Raw genomic sequence first — 19,773 nt, 5'->3', positions numbered from 1 at the left:
GTAGGAAGTGGGCACCCAAGAAAACCATCCATTTTTTCACTTTCGCCGACTACGATACGGCAAGACTGTATGGACACCCAAAAATATTTTTCACACATTCGTCCAGCGATAAGCCTAGACAAGGCATTTGGGCACCTTTTAAACTCTCCATGCGGGTACCAACACAACACCACATTTCCAAAATAGACTCTTACCCGAACTCATGCACAATTAACAATTCAATCACATTTTATTTCATCAAGCATCCAACTTTACAAAAGAATGGAATACAACACAACATTCAAAGTAAAATAACATACAAGCCACAATTCCTTTACCATATCAACATCCACATCTTTCATCTTTTTATTATTCACAATATTCCATGAATCAAAGGAAATTCCATTCAGTTTAGTGTTTTCTACTCAAATTGAGAATTTAGGGTTCTATCAAATTTGGGGGTTTTTCTTCTTCATCATAGATGTAGGTTTTAACAACATATATATATATATATATATATATATGTTTTGAAAAAAAAAAGTTAAGAAATTTCAAGCAAAAGTCAAGGAAAATGGTTTATTTATGTAAAACATGGGTTCAATCCAACAAGATCCTCAAATTAGCTCATAAGTCACAACAATGCCATGAAATCTCTTCAAAATAAAGAAATACTAGGGTAAAAGTATCCCTACCTCAAAGAAGTGAAAAGAAACTCTGAGAAGCCCAAAGTTGATGAAACCTCAAAGCTCTTGGACCAAAAGAAAGCCCTTGACACGATCTACAACCTTCCTCAAAGAACCCAGGTGAGAAGATACTTCTAGGTGAGTAGATTTAAAGATCTAAGTGGGAAAATGTTGAGTTTAAAGAGAAAGAAGAGGGACTCATGGTTTGAGAGGAGAAAAGGAGAAGAAAATAATGAGAGAGAAGTGTTTTGGGTCTATTTATAGTAGTAGAAAAGTAGCCCTAAGGTCATTGAAAAGAATAATTCCAAAACCCCCCAAAAGTAGGGCCCAGTCGAACCCAAAATTCTAAAAATAAACACGCAGGAGTCAACCCTTAAGAAGAAAAGCTAAGACACTAATGTTTGCTGCAGACAAGGGTCGACCCTTGGAACCCCTGGTGTCGACCCTAAATTTCAGTAGCAAATTCGAAATTCAGCAACATACAAGGGTCAACCCTTGGAACCAGTTGTGTCGACCCTAAAAACTAGTAAAGACACGAAGAATAGGGCAACAAGGTGGTGTCGACCCCAGGAACCCGTGGTGTCGACACCAAAACAGAATTTCTAAATCCCCAACAAGTCTAAATCAAATTGTACTCCTCCAAAAATCAAGATACAACAACTCCAAAGACTCACAAAAGAAAATAAAGGAATTAAATACACCCTCCAATAGATTAAAGCACACAGTGTTACACTATCAATGCCAAGAGTCTGACAAGCATACAAGTTTTAAGGTGATAGGCACCAATTTTCACCAATCCGATACAAATTAGAATCCCAATCATTACACAATCCCCGTACATAGTCAGCGAAGTGGCAAACACGAAAGCCTCGAGCTCACAAACTCCTTTGCACATGCACAATTTGGATTGAATTCGCATCTAAACACTCACATCCTCACTGAAACATAAGAGCGAATAAAATTTCAACTGAAACGAGTTTTGTCAAACTGGATTGTCAATTACAAAAACCTAACATATTATATAATCTTGTTCTCCATAATAGATTCATATAAAATTGGTGTAATTGAGTTTTGGAGAGGCTCTGTGTACAACAAATTCAATATCTTAATTAAAAATTACATCAAATAAATAAATAGTAGAATACATAATCTTGGAGAATGCCAATGGCAAGAACATAATAAATTGAGTTTTTTAAATCTGCTGTTTGTTTAGCGTAAATCTCACCCTTATAAAACCAAAAACAAGAAAATATATAATGTGACATATTTTTGGGACCAATTCCTGCGCATGACATGACTTCTATTTGCAAGTTGCATCGAATTGTTGAAGTTTCCTTCCACAGAATATTGCAAGTGATGTTGATCAATTTGCTTATTATAAATTCATGGTTGTTGGTAGATCATGTGCATCCTGATTTGTCTTTTTCACACATTATTTTAAATGTGAAGATTAATACATATTTGCACTTGCCACTAATGTTTAACGTTTTCTTTTGCTGAATGTTGCAAGTAATGTTCAATTCTCTTATTATAAATTCATGGCTAGTTCACACATGGAGATAATTTTCAAGGCAACAGGTTGATATAATACTTCATCTAGTATCAATATACAATGCACTGAAGATGACATTTATAGGGACATGTCCACTGGCTTGCAGCTAATGGTTTTCAAAGTTTATTGCAAGCTAGTAATGTTGATTTTTTTTTTTTTTTTTTTTTTCGTGTTTGTGCGCAGAAGACAACGATTAGTATGTTAGTCATTAGATTATAATACATGCCAACATCTCCCTATAGATTTGAACCTGAAATCTCACGATTAATCCATATTTGCACTCAGCTAATGTTTAACGTTTGCTTTTGTTGAATGTTGCAAGTAATGTTCAATTCTCTTATTATAAATTCATGCCTAGTTCACACATAGAGATAAATTTCAAGGCAACAGGGTGATATAATACTTCATCTAGTATTAATATATAATGCACTGAAGATGACATTTATAGGGACATGTCCACTTGCTTGTAGCTAGTGGTTTACAAAGTTTATTGCAAGCTAGTAATGTTCAATTTTTTATTTTTTATTTTTTATTTTTGTGTGTGTGCGTAGAAGATAACGGCTAGTATATTAGTCATTAGATTATAATACATGCCAATATCTCTCCATAGATTCAAATATGAAATCTAACTCGCCTATATTAACACAAATTCTTTGTTAATACATATATGGATGGTAGCTTTTTCTTTACAAAAATAAATAAAAAAATTATTTATTGAAAAATACTATTCTTATATAAATTTTTATATAGAAATTTTTATTAGAATGATGTGGTTGTATTATTTTTGTAATCTATCTATATATATAAGGAAAATGGTCTTTTTAAGAATAATGATTGTGGAAGCTCCAAACTCCAAACTAATTTTGTTAATTTGCTAATTTTTAAAGAAATAAAAAAAAAATCTATTGGTTAGTTCCTTAAGTAAAAAATCCAAAAACAAAAAAAGCTCTAATTATCTACAATTTTGAATTTTAAAATTCAGAACAATATGATAAGTCACCCTCACTCTTTCCAAAAATAATGTTGATCAAAACAATTAAAATAAAAAAAAATAAAGACACTAATTATCTATGATTTTGATTTCAAAATTCAAAATAATATGGTACGCCACCTTCATCCCACTCTCACCTTTTTCGAAAATAATATAAATCTAAAATTTTAAAAACCCAATCAAATTAAAAATTTAATACAATTCTCCGTTTAAAATATTCAATATTTGATCTTTTTTCCAACCCGGCCAACTCCTCCCCAAATGTAATGATGCAATGGTTTTTCTCTCCAATAGTCCAAAAATATTTCAAGTTTGTTTGTTTGTTTGTGATTTTTTTTTTTCTTTTTTTGTAAATATATATTTTTGTGTGAGTATTTTTTTTTTCTTCTCTATATGGATTTTTTTTTCAATGTATTTTTTTTCCAACTAAATTGATAATAAATATATATATATATATATATGTTAACTGTCTTTGTTTTGGGAATTGATTTGAAGTTTTTTTTTTTTTGGGTGGATGTCTGTGTATTTTTTATATTGTTGTTATTATTTCTTTTGATATATGTGAATTGATAATATAATTATGAGTTTTTATTTTTTATTTTTTATAGAATAAGGCATCATATATTGTTCTTTATGATTTGACCATTTTTTAAATTTCTTAGACAAAATTTTCAAATTTTTTATTTGTAAAAAATTAAAAATATTTAATTGACTTGCCCATCAATAAATAAAAATTTAAATAATGAACACTATTCCATAATTATGGATTTAAAAAAAAAAATTAACACCCATATATGGAATAAGAAAATCTAAAATCACACATTTTTTTATTTTTCATTTTTAACTCTTTAAAACTCTAACAGTACCTTTTTTATTTCCACAACAATGTTTTTTTATATTTACAAAGATAAAAAAAAAACTAGACGGAGTTGCATAATGGTTAGTGGAGGTGGTGAGCATGGCAACAACAAGGGTGATGATGTGTTCAGCCAGAGCATTGTTTGAGTAGATTTTGAAAAGGTGAATATTAAAAAATAATAGATAGTTTGGGTGATGAATTGATTTAGAAAACTAATATGTGGTTGAGATTAAGTGTGAATTTTATCATATAAAAATTGAATATAGATCATATATTGTTTCTTATATATAACTTTTAGTACTTTTGTATAACTATAAAAAAATTATTGTGATCACATGTTACTTATCATCTGATATATTATTGTTGTATTATTGCAATGAATTTTATAATTAATGTCTATTATCAATGCAGTGGTAAGACGTCACATAATAAATAAAAATATGTTTTGTTATTATCATTATTGATAATATATTTCTTTATTTACCTTTTTACAATGTTCAAAAAATTAATTTATGTTTATTGTTAGTTTTTGTAGATGAGAAGTGAAAAATAAATTTTAACCAAATTCAAGTTATAACTAATTTGAGATTGAAAATGAAATTTCAAAAAAATTATAATTATATATAATTTTAACATATTTTTAAAAAAATACAAGGAAAAATTAGAACTATAAATTAAAATTATTAAACAACCTAATTCTATGAAAAAATTTAAATGAAAAATTGATCAAATTTGAATTTATAATTATTAAATATTTTTAATAAGCCATTAATTTTTTATTCATGTTCTACCCTGATCTGGTCTTAAATAGTTTTTCAGATATAAATATATCTTAATATTGATACAACCAATGTTAGACATATTTTAAGGAAGGGTAAATTATATCAATAGTCCCTGCATTTTGTCACTTGTGTCAATTTGGTCTCTGTAATTTCAATTAGTTTGATTTTAACCCCTAATTTTAGATTTTGTATTAATTTGGTCCAATTGATAATGTCGGTTAAGATTTTTGAAAGAAAATAATTATTGAATTAGTTGAGATTAACTTATTGAGTTGAACAAATTTATAATTTTATCTATAAAAGTATAACAGATGCTACTCATGTGTGTATTTTCAATAAATAATATAAAAAAAACTAGCAATTATAACAATTGGACCAAATTGAGACAAAATTATAAATTTAGGGTCAAAATTGTTAAAATTGCAAGGACAAAAATAACACGAGTTAAAATATAGGGATTACCAATGTCATTTATTCTTTTAAGAATAAGTACATAATTTCTTAATTAATTTTGAAATTGTTAATAAATATACCAAACAAATATGTATATATTTCTTATTTTTGTCATATATGTTTAAAAATATATATCTTTACTAATTAAAAATTAAATAAATAGGTAGGTCTACTAACTCATGGATTGGACATGAACTAGACGATTCTCTAAAGACTAGGCTTAAATCAAGAATTATTGGCAAAAAATTTGACTTTAACTAAATTTTCTTGACTACTTTTTAGTGTTTAATCCAATATTAGAACCTCCAAATTAGCTCATATCAGTCACAAACTGATAAACTGTGATATAATTTAAATATAAAATTTAAAAATATTAGGATTAAATATGACCTACAATTTAGGGTGGCTTTATATTAAATAATTTTTTATACATAAATATATATAACTATTCATTTAATTGTTTTAAACATAAATATATAGTTTTTTATTTTTATTTTAAAACTATAGTTCAAACTTTTTTATAAGTATGCATAAAATAAGTCCATATTTCTTATTTTTATTATAAAAAAATATTTACAAATATTTATTTACTAATTTAATAAATATATATAACTATTCATTTAATTGTTTTAAACATAAATATATAGTTTTTTTAAAAAAAACTATAGTTCAAACTTTTTAATAAGTATGCATAAAATAAGTCCATATTTCTTATTTTTATTATAAAAAAATATTTACAAATATTTATTTACTAATTTAATAAATAGATAGGTCAAATTATTCATATAAGTTGGGAACAAAACAATTTTTAATGATTAGATGAGGGACAAGTTAACATAAATCTAATGTTTAGCCCAAATTTAATATCACAAGTGAATCCTAATTTGTTTTTACGTAAATCTTATAACATAAGACAAATTATAATTTTTAGACTTCACAAAATATGAAAAAATTACTATAGTGACAAATGTAATTTACCACTATCATATGATAAATTAAATTTACGAAACTCAAAAGACAAAATGTATTTATATTTTATCATAAATATAATTTTTGTGATTTATTTTTTAATTTTTACCACTTAAATTATGACATATATTTGTTATTAAAAACTTAGAGCACAAAATTAATGACATAAGAATAAAACAAAATTCTCTTCTATGTAATTGTGATAAAAATGAATAAAATTTAATTGATTTAAAATCATTTTTGCTAAATATTATAGATAATTTTTTTAGATTATTATTTAATTTTAAGAATTAATTTTTGATTATTTATTTATACCCGTGCATAACACGGGTAATTATGCTAGTTATATGTTATTTTAATGGATACTTTATTTAAAAATGACAAGTCCTAATACAATCAAATTATTTTGTTTATAAATTTTGTATATATGTTTTCTGTTTATATGTATATTCTTCCTCCTCTTCTTCTTCTTCTTTATTTTTTGCCAATATAGAGGGAATGTTTTGCAAATATTATAAGCTCAACACAAGCAAGTTTGGGTATGTTGTGTGTATGCAAATATTATAATATTATGTGTTTTACAATTAAAAAAATATTATTTTACTTAGATAAAAAATATTTATGAAATTATTGTTCATATTAAATGAGAGATAAAATTAAAATAACACCCACTATTATGGAGCAATGAAATTTTTTGATATAAGCTATGAAAATTAAACTTAGTTGTTCATATTAAAACTTGATGGACATGATAATAATGTTAAGAGCAAAATAAAGCTTTTTGGTTATGTTTTCTATGATTTATTCAGTAGGGTTGGAAATAAAATTAAAAAAATCACAAATTTGTTTGATACAAGTTAACGTTAACTTAAACAATTTCACCACTATATATATTATAGCTAGCTAATTAATACAATGATAACAACATTTTTTATTTTAATATCAAATATGATATTATTGTGGATATATAAATTAAATAAGAAAGACCCAAAATTAATAAAAAGAAGAAGAAAAAAATAAAAGAAAATCAACTTAATGATGAAATTAGTTCGGGAGGTTCTTTAAATATATGTCAAACATGCATATGAAACAATTTTTAATATTCAAATTAGATTATACAATGAAATTTTGCTGTGTAAATATAAAAGTATTTTCTCTAACATTCGACACAATGTGGATATTATTATTACTATCACTAGGATGTAATCGGTTTGGTACGGTCGGTATTTAGGTAAAAAAATTTACCAAACCGATAATATCGGTTTTATTATTTGAACACCAATGCAGACTGTTTCTCCTATCAAACCGCACCTAACTGAACCGATTAAAATGGTTTGGTTTAGTATGGTTTAATTGGTTTAGGACTTTTCAAACTTGAGTCAATTTTAAATGTAATCACTAATCTATATAAAAATATTAAATTAAATTTTTTTTTTGAACAATATTAAATTAATTATTTGTTCACCATTTCAAACTTATTTAATCCATCCATTTAATAAATACTTTTCAATTCCTAAATTAACAAAAATAAAAACAAAAAAAATTAAAAAATACTAAGATTTTAAGAATAATGAGTTAAAGTTAAGATTATACATAATAAGAGTTTACAAACTTAAGTTACAAAGATGATAAAGTTAATTAATTAAGGTTAATAATTTATTATACTTATTAATATTATTATATTATTAGATTATGTGTATATATATATAATATAAATACAATATATGTTGAAACGGTCGGTTTCAGTTTAGTTCGGTACACAAGGTGCTTGAACCGATACCGGACCGAAAATCAAAAAAAATTAAATTTAAAAACTGAACAGACCAATTCTTATTAAAAAACAAACTAAATATAAATGGTTTGGTTTGGTTTGGTTCAATCGGTTTGGTCAATTTTTTTAATTTTTTTTACGTTCCTAATTACCACTAACGCCTACTTTGATCACAACAGTTTCTTTCATTAAAAAAATATTTATGATTTTAAACATAAACAAAGTTCAATATTTTTTTTAAAAGAAATGATGAAATTAATTTTAGAGCTTCCATAATGTATATCGCTCTCTTTCCAAAGAGGAATGATTGATTCAAAAGGAAATTTAAAAAAGGAGGTGATTGATCGTGTTTTTCAAAAGGAAAATGAGTTGAATCTCCTCAAGGAAGCACCTCCTTTGACCTCCTCTCTCTCTGATTGGTCAATTTTTCTTTTTTCTTTTTCTTTTTTTCCTTCTCCTCCAATCACCACCCGCCACGTGTGTGTGGGGTGGTGGAGGTGGTGATTGGAAGGGGTTTCAATCACTTATTTTTTCAAAATTTTGGGCACAATTTTTAAAAGGCAACTATCAACATGCAATCGATCTCTCTTTTATGAGTGTGATCGCTTGCACGCTCGTTTGTCTTTTAAAATCTTTCTTAAAATAATTTTAAAAGCTAAGGTTCCGTTTGGCAGAATTTTTAAATTATAATTTCACCCATTGATTTAAGTGTGTTGTTTGTTTTGAGGTTTCAAATTATAATTCTACACCCATTTTTTAAAACTCAATTCAAAACATAATCATTACTTTTCAAAACTCATAACTAAACACATAATTCAAAACTCTTTTCAAAACTTAATTCAAATCAATATTTTAATTTTTTAAATATTTTTAAAATATTTTAATTTTGTTCAGATTTTAAATATTTTAATATTTAAATATGTTAAGATTTTTTTAATTTTTTGAATATTTTTAAATATTTTAATTTCAAAATATTACGATTTTAATTTTTTAAATTTTAAAATATTTTATCAAAATAAATTCAAACTCTATTTTATAAAAATATTTTAAAATATTTTAATTTTTTTTGTTATGTATTTGGTTACCATTTCAGTGTAGAGTTGTGAAAGTAATATGGAGTTTCGAGTTCTGTGTTTGGTTAACTTCTTAATTGAGTTTTGTTTTATGTGTTTGGTTACGATTTGAGTGTAGAGTTGTTTTTAAATTTAAAATATTAACATTTTAAATAATTAAAATTTTTTGAATATTTAAATTATTTATATTTTTACGATTTAAATTTTTTGAATATTTATTTTAATTTTTTACTTATTAAATTTTTTAGATTATTTAAATTATTTAAATATTTATGATTTAAATTTTTTGAATATTTATTTTGAAAAAAAATTATTTGCTTTGTAGTATTTTCAATTAAAAAATTGATTAATGTTATTTTCTGTTAATAATAAATTTTTTTAATTGAATTTCAAAAAGAGTTTGAGTATGACTGTTGATCAGAATTTTCAATAGTGTGAAAGTAGTGTGTTTTGTTATGAATTATAACAATTTGAATTAAGTTTTGAAAACTCTTTCCAAAACTCATAACCAAATAAATTTTCTTATTTCACATGTCAAATCAAATTTTCAAAACTCAATTCTACACTAAATTCAAAACTCAATTCAACACTCTATTCAAAACCCATAACCAAACAAATTTTTTACACTCAAATCATAATTCAACAACTCACAAACACAAAATACAACTCATACTCTCAAATCATATTTACAAAATTCTACCAAACGCAACCTAAATCTCTATAGATACCGTCCTAGAAAGCATTTTTTCAGTAACCCAAATATTGCTTCTAAATTCTAGAATAATTCTGAGCGATATCTTCAATCATTGTTGGAGAATTTTCTTGAGCCACTTTTAAAGCATAGCACTTCAAAGATCAAGAAAGTTGACTGGTTAGATCATGCTCATGAAGTTTCTGCAAGTCGTGTGAGTTTGATAAATCTAGATGAACAATTGCAAGTCTTCTTATCTGTATCTTGTACATTCATGGGTTTTCCATGTTAAAAATACTGTCGCATTGTGTGAATTGCTTTATGGTGTGTTAATCTCATCAAAGGTCAAATTAGCTAAGCAAGTAATTTAATAAAAAATTTTAATTGGTCTATTCAACCCCCTTAGCTAAGCTGTTGGCACGGTCCAACAACCACCAAAAAGAAAAGACTTGGGTCTTTGTATATTAATATTTTCCGCTATAAATTATAGATTTTGTTTGGTAATTACTTATCTTTTTTTTTTTTTTTAGCATAATTACTAGTCTATATATCTATATTATTATCTATACTATTAGAGCACCCATTGAGGCCCACAATGGGATATATCTATACTATTATAGTAGCATTAAGGCCCACAATGGGTCACACTCAGACTAGTGTGGTTCGGATTTTATTTTATTGATTTGAATTATTCATTTTGTAGGGTATTTCATATTTATTATTCATAAAAAAATTAAATCGATCTGATAATCATAGCATGTTCAATTTATTATATTCGAATTATCGAAATAGAATCCATTGTGAACCCACGGATCCTGACGGCATCCTCGGATAATCCAAACCCTATATATATACACCCAAATTCTTGAGGTCAGCCATATAATGATGGGGAAATAACTTGTCAATGGGGCATGAAAAAAATTACTAAAAAGTGATAAATATTATAAATATTAATAATTAAAATTATAAAGCTTTTCATTAATGTTTAATAATTTTTGAAGATCACCAATTAATTTTTTGAAGATTACCACTGATTGGTAATTTTCCCTATAATGATCTCCCGCTAATAAGAAAGGCATAGTAATTCTACATACTTATGCTTGTTTTGGGAAATAGAAAAAAATATATATATATAGTTTATTGATTTTTTTTTTTTACTTTTTTTTTGAAAAAACATATAAAAGTAGAGATGTGATATAATCAAAATAAGCTAATAAACTAATAAGCTAGCTTTTTTTCTCATTGCCAAAGGAACTCTTTAAATGAGTCTTGTTAGTTATTATAGCTAACAATATAATATTTTAGTCATTTTAATGAGCTAGCTATTACCATAGTTATTTTAACAAAATTGTTTAAGGATAACTACATTTGAAAAGTCCTATGAGGCTTTTTAAATAGTTTGTATGTATAAATAAGTAAAATAAAAAGTAGTGTTGGAAAACATAGATGAAAAAAGAATTAGGCAAAAAATAAAGAATTACTACTTTTTTTATAATTTAACTAGTAAAAAATAAAAGTATAATTAGAGTTGTTTTCTTACTTTTACACATAAAAGTGATATGTGGCTCACATTCACTCAAAATGTAATTCTATAATATATCAATTTAATCCTAACCACACACTACCTTTTTTTACTAATTTTCTTAAATTCAAATTCTGAGTGATTTTTATATGTGGATAGGATATATGTCATGTGGTACCTTTTATTATTGTGATTGACTTTGACAGTAAGATCCACTATATTTATGTTAGGTGTTTAGAGAATAATAGGAGAGATATATTTATGATTAGTAGAAAGTAGTGTCATGTGGTATCCTATTAGCATACAAAAATTTCTCCCAAATTCTTATCAGTAGAGCTTTTGCTATAAAAGGTGACCACTTTCCTCCTTTTAAGCACAAGTTTGAGTATAATTTCAAGTGTCTTAAAAGAATCACCAAAAGCAAATCTTCAATTCAGTTCCCGTGTATTCGTATTAGTCACACGGGTCATGGCACAACAACAAACTCGACGAGAAAGGTTGAAGGCAGCTGCCGAAGCAGGAAAAATCGATGGCTTGTACGACTGCATTAAAGACGATCCACATATTTTGGATGGCATAGATAAGATCCCTTTTGTTGATACTCCTTTACACATAGCTGCCTCAGCTGGACATGCCCATTTCGCTTTAGAAATGATGAGATTAATGCCTTCATTCAGTAAGAAGTTGAACCCACAAGGGCTAAGCCCTTTGGATCTAGCTTTGCGAAAAAGGGCAGATCTCCGAAGAAACTTGGAAGACTTGAATTTGCCAAATAGGGAAGAGCTAAGCAAGTTGCAAAAGGAGCTCACTCAGACTATAAGACAGCTCATAAATTTTGACAAGGAGCTCATACGAGTCAAAGGAAGGGAGAGTTTCACTCCTCTGCACTACGTAGCTGAAAAAGGCGACATTGATCTTTTGGCTGAATTTCTATTGGCTTGTCCAGAATCAATAATGGACCGGACTATTCGAGATGAGACTGCCGTGCACATTGCCGTGAAAAACTCCAAGCTAGAAGCTTGTAAAGTGCTGTTGGGATGGCTTCGCAGGAGCCTAAATCAAAAATTGTTGAACTCAAAAGATGATACAGGCAACACTGCGCTGCATATAGCAGTGTCCAATTCACAAACTGAGGTGTGCTTTTATCCATCTATTTATTCATTGGTTTTCATTATATGAAAATATGCTTGGCTTTCTCTCTTGTTGGTGTTTCTTCCTACATATTTTCTATTTACAACTATAAATTTTTTTAGAAAAATTGTTATTCAAGCTCAAAAGTTATACATATTTTTTAGACCCACTAATAAGATGATTTGTTAATAATTAAATATTTTCTAATTATTAACTAATCATCTTTTTTTTTTTTTTTTTTTTGATCAGCAAAGAAAAATTTCATTAACAACATGAAATTAAAGGTACAGGAAGATGACATGCATCGAGAGAGATTCGGAAAGTATAAAATACCCCTACTACTGCTACTCGCACCCATACAACCAACCCCTTGGCCTCACTTTTTTTTTTTTTTAAACAAAAAAAAGTTAAGAAGGACTTAACTAAAAAATAAAATACATGAATCCCCACAAAATTAGCCCACAAAACCCAAAGCCACAGCCAACACCCAACACCAAATCCAAATCTGCTACACTCCCTACGCCAACTTGCTATTTTTTAAAACCAAGTCTATTCACTTATGCTGCTACAACACCCAACGCCACCTGCTACACTCCCACGCCTGACAACACTAGTCTATTCACCTATATGCTGCTACACACCCACGCCTGCTACACTCCCACGCCGAACCTGCCAGCCATGGAGAACCCTGCACAACTTTGCCAGCCCAGAACCTTGCACAACGCTCACCTGCCGACTTCTCCTTTCACATTAACACTCCTACTAGTAATCTACCACACTGGACGTTCCATGGCCGGAAAACTCCATAGCCAACATGGCCGGAAAAACTCCTTGCCTCCACCGCTGCACAAACCCGGCAGACCTGCCTTCTCCCACGCCTAAAGAAACTCCTTCTACCAGCCTTCTCCCACGCCTGACATTTCCGTTCTGCTGTGCTGCTACTCGAATTCTCTGGTGGAACTCCCACGCCGTAGCACTGCTCCCTTTGCAGTACTTCCAATATCGAGACACCCATCGAGACAAACACTTACACCCAACAAGAACCCCCACGATCTGCTGTTCTGCTACTTGCGCACTATGGCCGTAACTCCCACACCGGACTTCACCCACTCCGGACTCCCCCAAGACCAACAACTCTTTAATCGGCCCAACGCCGGCCTCCACAGATCTGACTGAAATCCACCCCTCAAACTCCCACTTGCGTAGGAGCGCACGAATGAAGTTCCAAAACAAATCCAACCCTTCCATATTCAAGGCGCCTTCCATGATCGAAACCCCCCAAGACTGAAACCCACCCCAAACACCCAACAGAACTGAAAAAGAAATGGAAAAACTATGGGGATTCAAGTTTATTAAAATAGAAAACAACGATCATGCACGAAAGAGGCGAGGCCAGCCGACCGCCATCGCCAAAGGCGACGGCCGGCTGGCCAACAGCGAGACCCGGGGTGGAGGTTTAGAAAGAGAGAGGTTTTTTAGAGAGAGAGAGAGAGAGAGAGAGCAAGTTCATCAGTATGATTGGATTTCTAACTAATCATCTTTTTAACACATTATCATGTCTAAAAAGTAGACTAGTGTATTATTTTTTAATTTTTTATGACACCCGTTTTATGCATTATAACATTGTTACTCTATAAATATATATATATATATATATATATATAAAATAAAAGAGTTTGTGCATACGTATAAAGAGAAATTTATGTTGGGTAGTTAGAACCTCTCCCAAACTCTTTTTCTATCTTTTAAAAATATATATAAATAGATTCTTTGTCTCCAAGATTTTTACTTTGGGGCTCCGTTTTTAAAACAATATCAATCTTTCGGCTTGAAAAGATTTAAAAATAGAGAATCATTGACCCCAACCGACTGAAACATTCAGTTTGGCCCATGGACCCACTGCAATCCTCATTTCGTTAATCCATTCTATTTAATTTTTAGATTTTAATGTATAGATTCTCAATGAATAAAATCAAATCAATTTATTATTAGTATCTATAAAAGTTTTTTGTCTTTGTTTTCACAAAAAAATAAAAATTAAAAAATTAAAAAAATTAAAAATCATACTTGCCATCATTTTTATGAAATCAAACATATAGCTATGATTATCAAAATGAACTTTTTTTAATGAATAATTTATATATTAAATTTAAAAAAAATAAATAAAAGAACGGTTTGGAGGGCAATTGGGCCTATTAGGCTGATTTTGGGGCTAATCTCTATGATCCAAGATGACTCCTTAAGTAGAATAACTATACCCAACAACAACAAAAAAATCAGGATGATTGGATAATAGTAATTATATGTTTCAATCATATTTGTCTTAAAATATTAAACGGCAAATATAACTTCAAAAATAGTCATTCATTTTATGAAATATAAATATAATTCAAACATATATAACTATCGATATTTCATCGTATTAATTTTTTTCTATTAAGATATTCTATTTAACAACTTTTGAAAAGTGTATAATTCAAATTATCAAGGTCTGCCACAAAATGGATCCAAGCCCAAACTATTCTATCATATTAAATGGCCAACTTGAAAAAGTTCAAACCTAATAAGTAATGGAGAACTGAAAAATCTTATTAAGAAGATGGGTCCACCGATAAGTCCTCTTGACTTTTTGGTGCATCAAAAAGTTTTGTTCATTTTTAATTATTGCCACAAAATCATATTTTTTATTTTTTTAGCAGTGTTTTTATAAATAGTGTCCCTAATTGTCAATTTAACAACATTTCAAAAAATTTGTTATAGACAAAAATGCCACTAGTTGTCATTTTTTAGCAACAGATTTAAAAAATTATTATAAAAAAATGTCACTAATTTTCAATTTTTAACGACAGCTTCAAAAAATTATCAAAAAAAAAAAAAAAAAGAAATTAGTGACGACTTTGATAGAACCAACTTTCAACGATGAATTGATAGGACTTAATGAGAATTAAATCCAACTAATAAAATTTTTGGTGGTATTACATGCACTAATTAGTGTACACACTAATGTACCAACTAGTGTTATAATATTATTATTGACCATATTTATTATACAAGTTACAAATTCCCAAAACCATACAAATGATGTCACATAATCTGTTAGTACATTAGTGTGTACATTAATTGGCATATATAACATTATTCTAGAATTTTTGATATACAAACACTTGTGAGATTTAATAGTGCACATGACTTTTGAGTAATTAGGGTTTAGCATTTGGATTTAATAGGTTAATTTTGAAACCGATTTCGGTAATTTGGACCGTTCACTTTTTAAGACTCGATGAGTAGAATATAAATACAAAAAAATTAAAATAATTAGATATTAGTAGCTATATGTAATGGGATTGGCTTCCCTCCAGTCCGTGATTGAACTAGAGGGTGCTGTTGGGCCCATGGGGGCCCACCACGAATCCCGTTTCAATAATCTAAATCGTTCAATGTGTACAACTTGTCAAGTACTATATGTTTTATAAAAAATCACGTTGATCGGATATAGATAGTTATTTCATCAGATCAGATTTATATCAACTATTTATTTTTTCGCTGTCCATTTTGTTTTTATATAAAACTGGTTTGATCACGTATTTACCGATATCCCGTCAACGTGATTTTTTACAGGTATATAGTACTCGACGAGTTATACACATTGAATGGTTTAGATTATCAAAACAGGACTCGTGATGAGTTCCCACGAGCCCAACAACACCCTCCAATTTAATCACGGACTGGAGGGAAGCTAGACCTTCTATATTTTTTTCACTGAGATATGTAATAACAATATTTTTTTCTCCAATAATAAAAAAATTATTGATTTATGCACGCCTGTCTTATGCAGATTGTGAAGTTATTAGCTGAAGAATCATACACCAACAAGAATGCAACGAATTTGGACGGCTTAATGGCCCTTGACATCGCTGCAAGATCTGAATCCGAAAGAGAAATTGAGGTTATTTTACGCTGTGCTGGAGCTTTGAAAAGTTCATCCTCTCCTACCCATTATAGTCATGCTGGTTTTTTGAAGTCCCCGGAGCGAATGATTGAAAAAATAATTAAAAAGATCTTTCATATGCGAGATTTTTTCTCAATGTCGATGGAGACACGGAATGTGATACTGGTTGTAGCTGTATTAGTTGCAACGGCTACCTTCCAAGCCATACTTAGCCCCCCAGGTGGATTAAGAGGACTTGGTGGCGACAACAATAATCAGCCTAATGGTACCCTTATAAATGCCACCATCATCTCTACTACCGGTCTTCCTACAAACATCAGTAATTTTAATGTCACCGTATTTACCACCCCCAGTAACACCAGCACAACCCACAATCCTGCCAACCAAGTTCTATACCATGATGCTTCTTTTAATAGTGATTTTACATACGGATCATTCTTCATCGTGTTTTATGTCTTCAACACACTATGCTTTTTTCTCTCAATCGCAACTATTATCTCTGTCCTCCCAATCCGATTTCATAGTATCCTGTTATCCCTCACCCTAATGTTTCTGATTTTTAGCTATGGGTACTCATTTTACGTCATATCACCATCATTTTCCATTGCTCAGTATTTTATGAGTGTATCAAGGTTTTCTTGTTTTTTCTTATATTTAGTGACGTTCTTATAATTACCTATGAGCGTCGCGGTACTTCATCTGCCAGGCTCACACCTTCAAAGGGAACGCGTTAAGATGCTAAGTCTTTGTTTGAAAGGTCAACCCAAAAAATCAGATTAGCCACAGCCAAACATATAACATAAAATGCCATATATGTATATGTGTGCTTTTTATGTGGTGGTGCATAAGGATGGATTCTTCAAAAAGAGACATATATCTGATCCTGAACCCTGTAATTGCCGGTTGGAATTGCCATCTGTCTTGTCAACTTGATTGGTTTATCTTTATTATTAAGCATAAAGAGCCAGATGCTATTGGTAGGTTTGGTATGTTTTTCCTTTCGAAGGCATCTCTCACCTTCATTTTTTTATGTTTTGGTTTTAATTTGAACCAACGTTTTGCAGATTTCTGTGTGGGAGGGGGTATAAGCCTCTTGTCTAGTTTAGCTCCCTCTACTCTGCTGCATTGTGTATGGCTTTGGCTTTGTCTTTGTTTCATTGATGTTTCTCTTTGCACTCTATTGTTTTACTTCAATAAACCTTTCATTTGCTTCCTCTATTTTTAGACAAATTATTAGTTCTTATATTTTTATTCTTATATCATTTTGATTTCTGTAAGCGGCATGTGTTATCTTTCAATAGATAAAGTTATAAATTTATTTAACTCAGTGAGTCAAGCTTAATCAACTCAGTAAACATTTTTTTCCTTCAAAAATCTTAATCGTCATTATCAATTAGATTAAATTAGCACGAAATATAAAATAAAACGTTAAAATCGAGCTAATTGAAATTACAATGAGTAAAATAAGGGAGACTTACATATAGGTCCTACTAAGTTGACTTATTGTTTAATAGTTCATATGATAACTAATGACATTTTTCATCATACACTATTAAAAAACCGTTACTAATTGTTAATTTTCAACGACAGATTGAAAATTTTATCACACAAAATGTCACTAATTATAAGTTTTAGTGTGATGATCGCGTACACAACTCATTCTGTTTTTTCTTCGTTTAGTTTTGGATTAGTCTTGTTAGGGTGTCGGGTTGGCTTGGAAAACCTTGTTAGTGGTTTGAAATTGTTGCATTCGGGAGTTTCTCACGAAACTTGTTCTTGTCCTTTCGGTGATTGATTTCCTTGGTTTCAGAGGATGCACAGCTAAGTCTGGAATGTCCGGGAACGAGCCGGGAAAATTCTGGGCAACTGGGCCAGGGTCGCACATGCGGAGGGTGAGGCCGCACGTGCGGGGTAGGGCGAGCTATAGAGGGTTGCACACTGCTTAAAAGGCAGGTGCGGAGTGAGGTGCGGGAGGGACCACCGCATGTGCGGGGGTGAGGGTCGCATGTGCGGGGAAGGCGCTCCGCACATGTAGGGAAATCTACCGCACGTACGGGATTCTGGGCAGCCGAATCTCTATTTTTTTTATGTCTTTTGGCCGAGTTTGTATCACATTTGGGGCCATTCTATCTCACTCTATACCTCATTTTTCCTCTTGCTTCTCTCTAAAAATCCTCATCTAGCACTCAAGACCTTTGATTTCTTGTGATTCTTTGAGCTTAGCATCATCATCCCTCTCTAATCTTGAAGATCAAAGCTAGGACTCCTCTTGGTATAGTGGAAATTGAAGAATCTCCTATCTTGTCTCTAGGGTTCCCATCCTTTTCATCATCAAACATTGAGGTAAGGATTTCTTGAGTTATATATACATGTTTTGCCATATTAAGGTTGATTTGAAAGTTTTCTTGAAGTTATTGTGTTGATTTTAATTTTGATCCAAAATGTAGAGAGTTTTAAAAGTGGGTCTAAAACTCAACCCTTTGTTAATCCATGAGAATTTTTTCTTATGAAACTTAAGAAAGATGATTTTGGTAGGATTTCACCAAGGAAATAGAAAATGTTTGGTTTTTGATAAAAAAAAAACCCTAGAAATTGGGGATTTTGGAAAATATGGAGATCCCTATGGATTTCTTTCTTTTCTTGTGTGAAGAGAATGAATGAGGATATATTTCATGATGTGTTTTGCAAAAAGGTAATCTTATTGATATATGTGAGAATGGAGAATTTGTTCTAAAAACTATTGTTGAATGCATGAACATGTATGGTTGTGAGATGGCAAATTGTTGTGTACCATGGGTTGTGAGAAATGGAAATCTTGGGAATTGATGTTTGAAAATATCACATGTAGTCTTGAAGATACTAAATTGTTAAGAATTGTACATGATGGGAAGTTGTAGTTATGTGTTGATGGCATATGGTTATTTTGTAGAATAACATTGAAGAGAGGAAATGAGACATGTGTTTGTTTTGATATTGTTGTCAAGATACTTGAAAATGGAGAAATGCTATGAGGCATGGATTATCATTGCATTACATACTCATCCAATTAATTACTATGCATCGTGTATTTAGATTGGAAACTTTTTACTTCAACAAAGGAATATCTATGGTAATTGAACACAACGAAATTGTGTGTGGGGTAAATACATTAGTAAGTCCAGTTAGGAGGTGTAAATGAATTGCTAAGTTGGCTTGAGTGTCCGGGATGAAAGACCGAAAACACAAGCGGAGAAGGTATCACTTTCCTTCCGGTTAGCAACCGGTAAAGTGGGGTTATTGGTAGTGCTTGTAGAGCCTACTTGCAGACACCAACCTAGGGATTACCTGTGTCGTATTTACTGCCCCTATTGATTTAAAATTGGAAGTTT

The 19,773-nt window shown here is 30.0% G+C and overlaps 1 protein-coding gene across 1 annotated transcript; it reads left to right on the top strand.

The window, feature by feature from the left end:
• The first annotated feature begins 11,655 nt into the window (after positions 1–11,655).
• On the top strand, positions 11,656–17,635 carry LOC114321884 (ankyrin repeat-containing protein BDA1). Its single transcript, XM_028269110.2, has 2 exons — positions 11,656–12,459; positions 16,292–17,635. The coding sequence occupies exons 1-2, from the start codon at positions 11,794–11,796 to the stop codon at positions 17,075–17,077; spliced, it is 1,452 nt and encodes a 483-aa protein (XP_028124911.2). The 5' UTR covers positions 11,656–11,793; the 3' UTR covers positions 17,078–17,635.
• Positions 17,636–19,773: the final 2,138 nt, after the last annotated feature.

This window comes from Camellia sinensis, chromosome 11 (genome assembly GCF_055761805.1).
Source record: "Camellia sinensis isolate YWXY chromosome 11, ASM5576180v1, whole genome shotgun sequence".
NCBI classification, from domain to species: Eukaryota; Viridiplantae; Streptophyta; class Magnoliopsida; order Ericales; family Theaceae; genus Camellia; species Camellia sinensis.
This window is presented reverse-complemented; position numbering and strand designations above follow the sequence as displayed.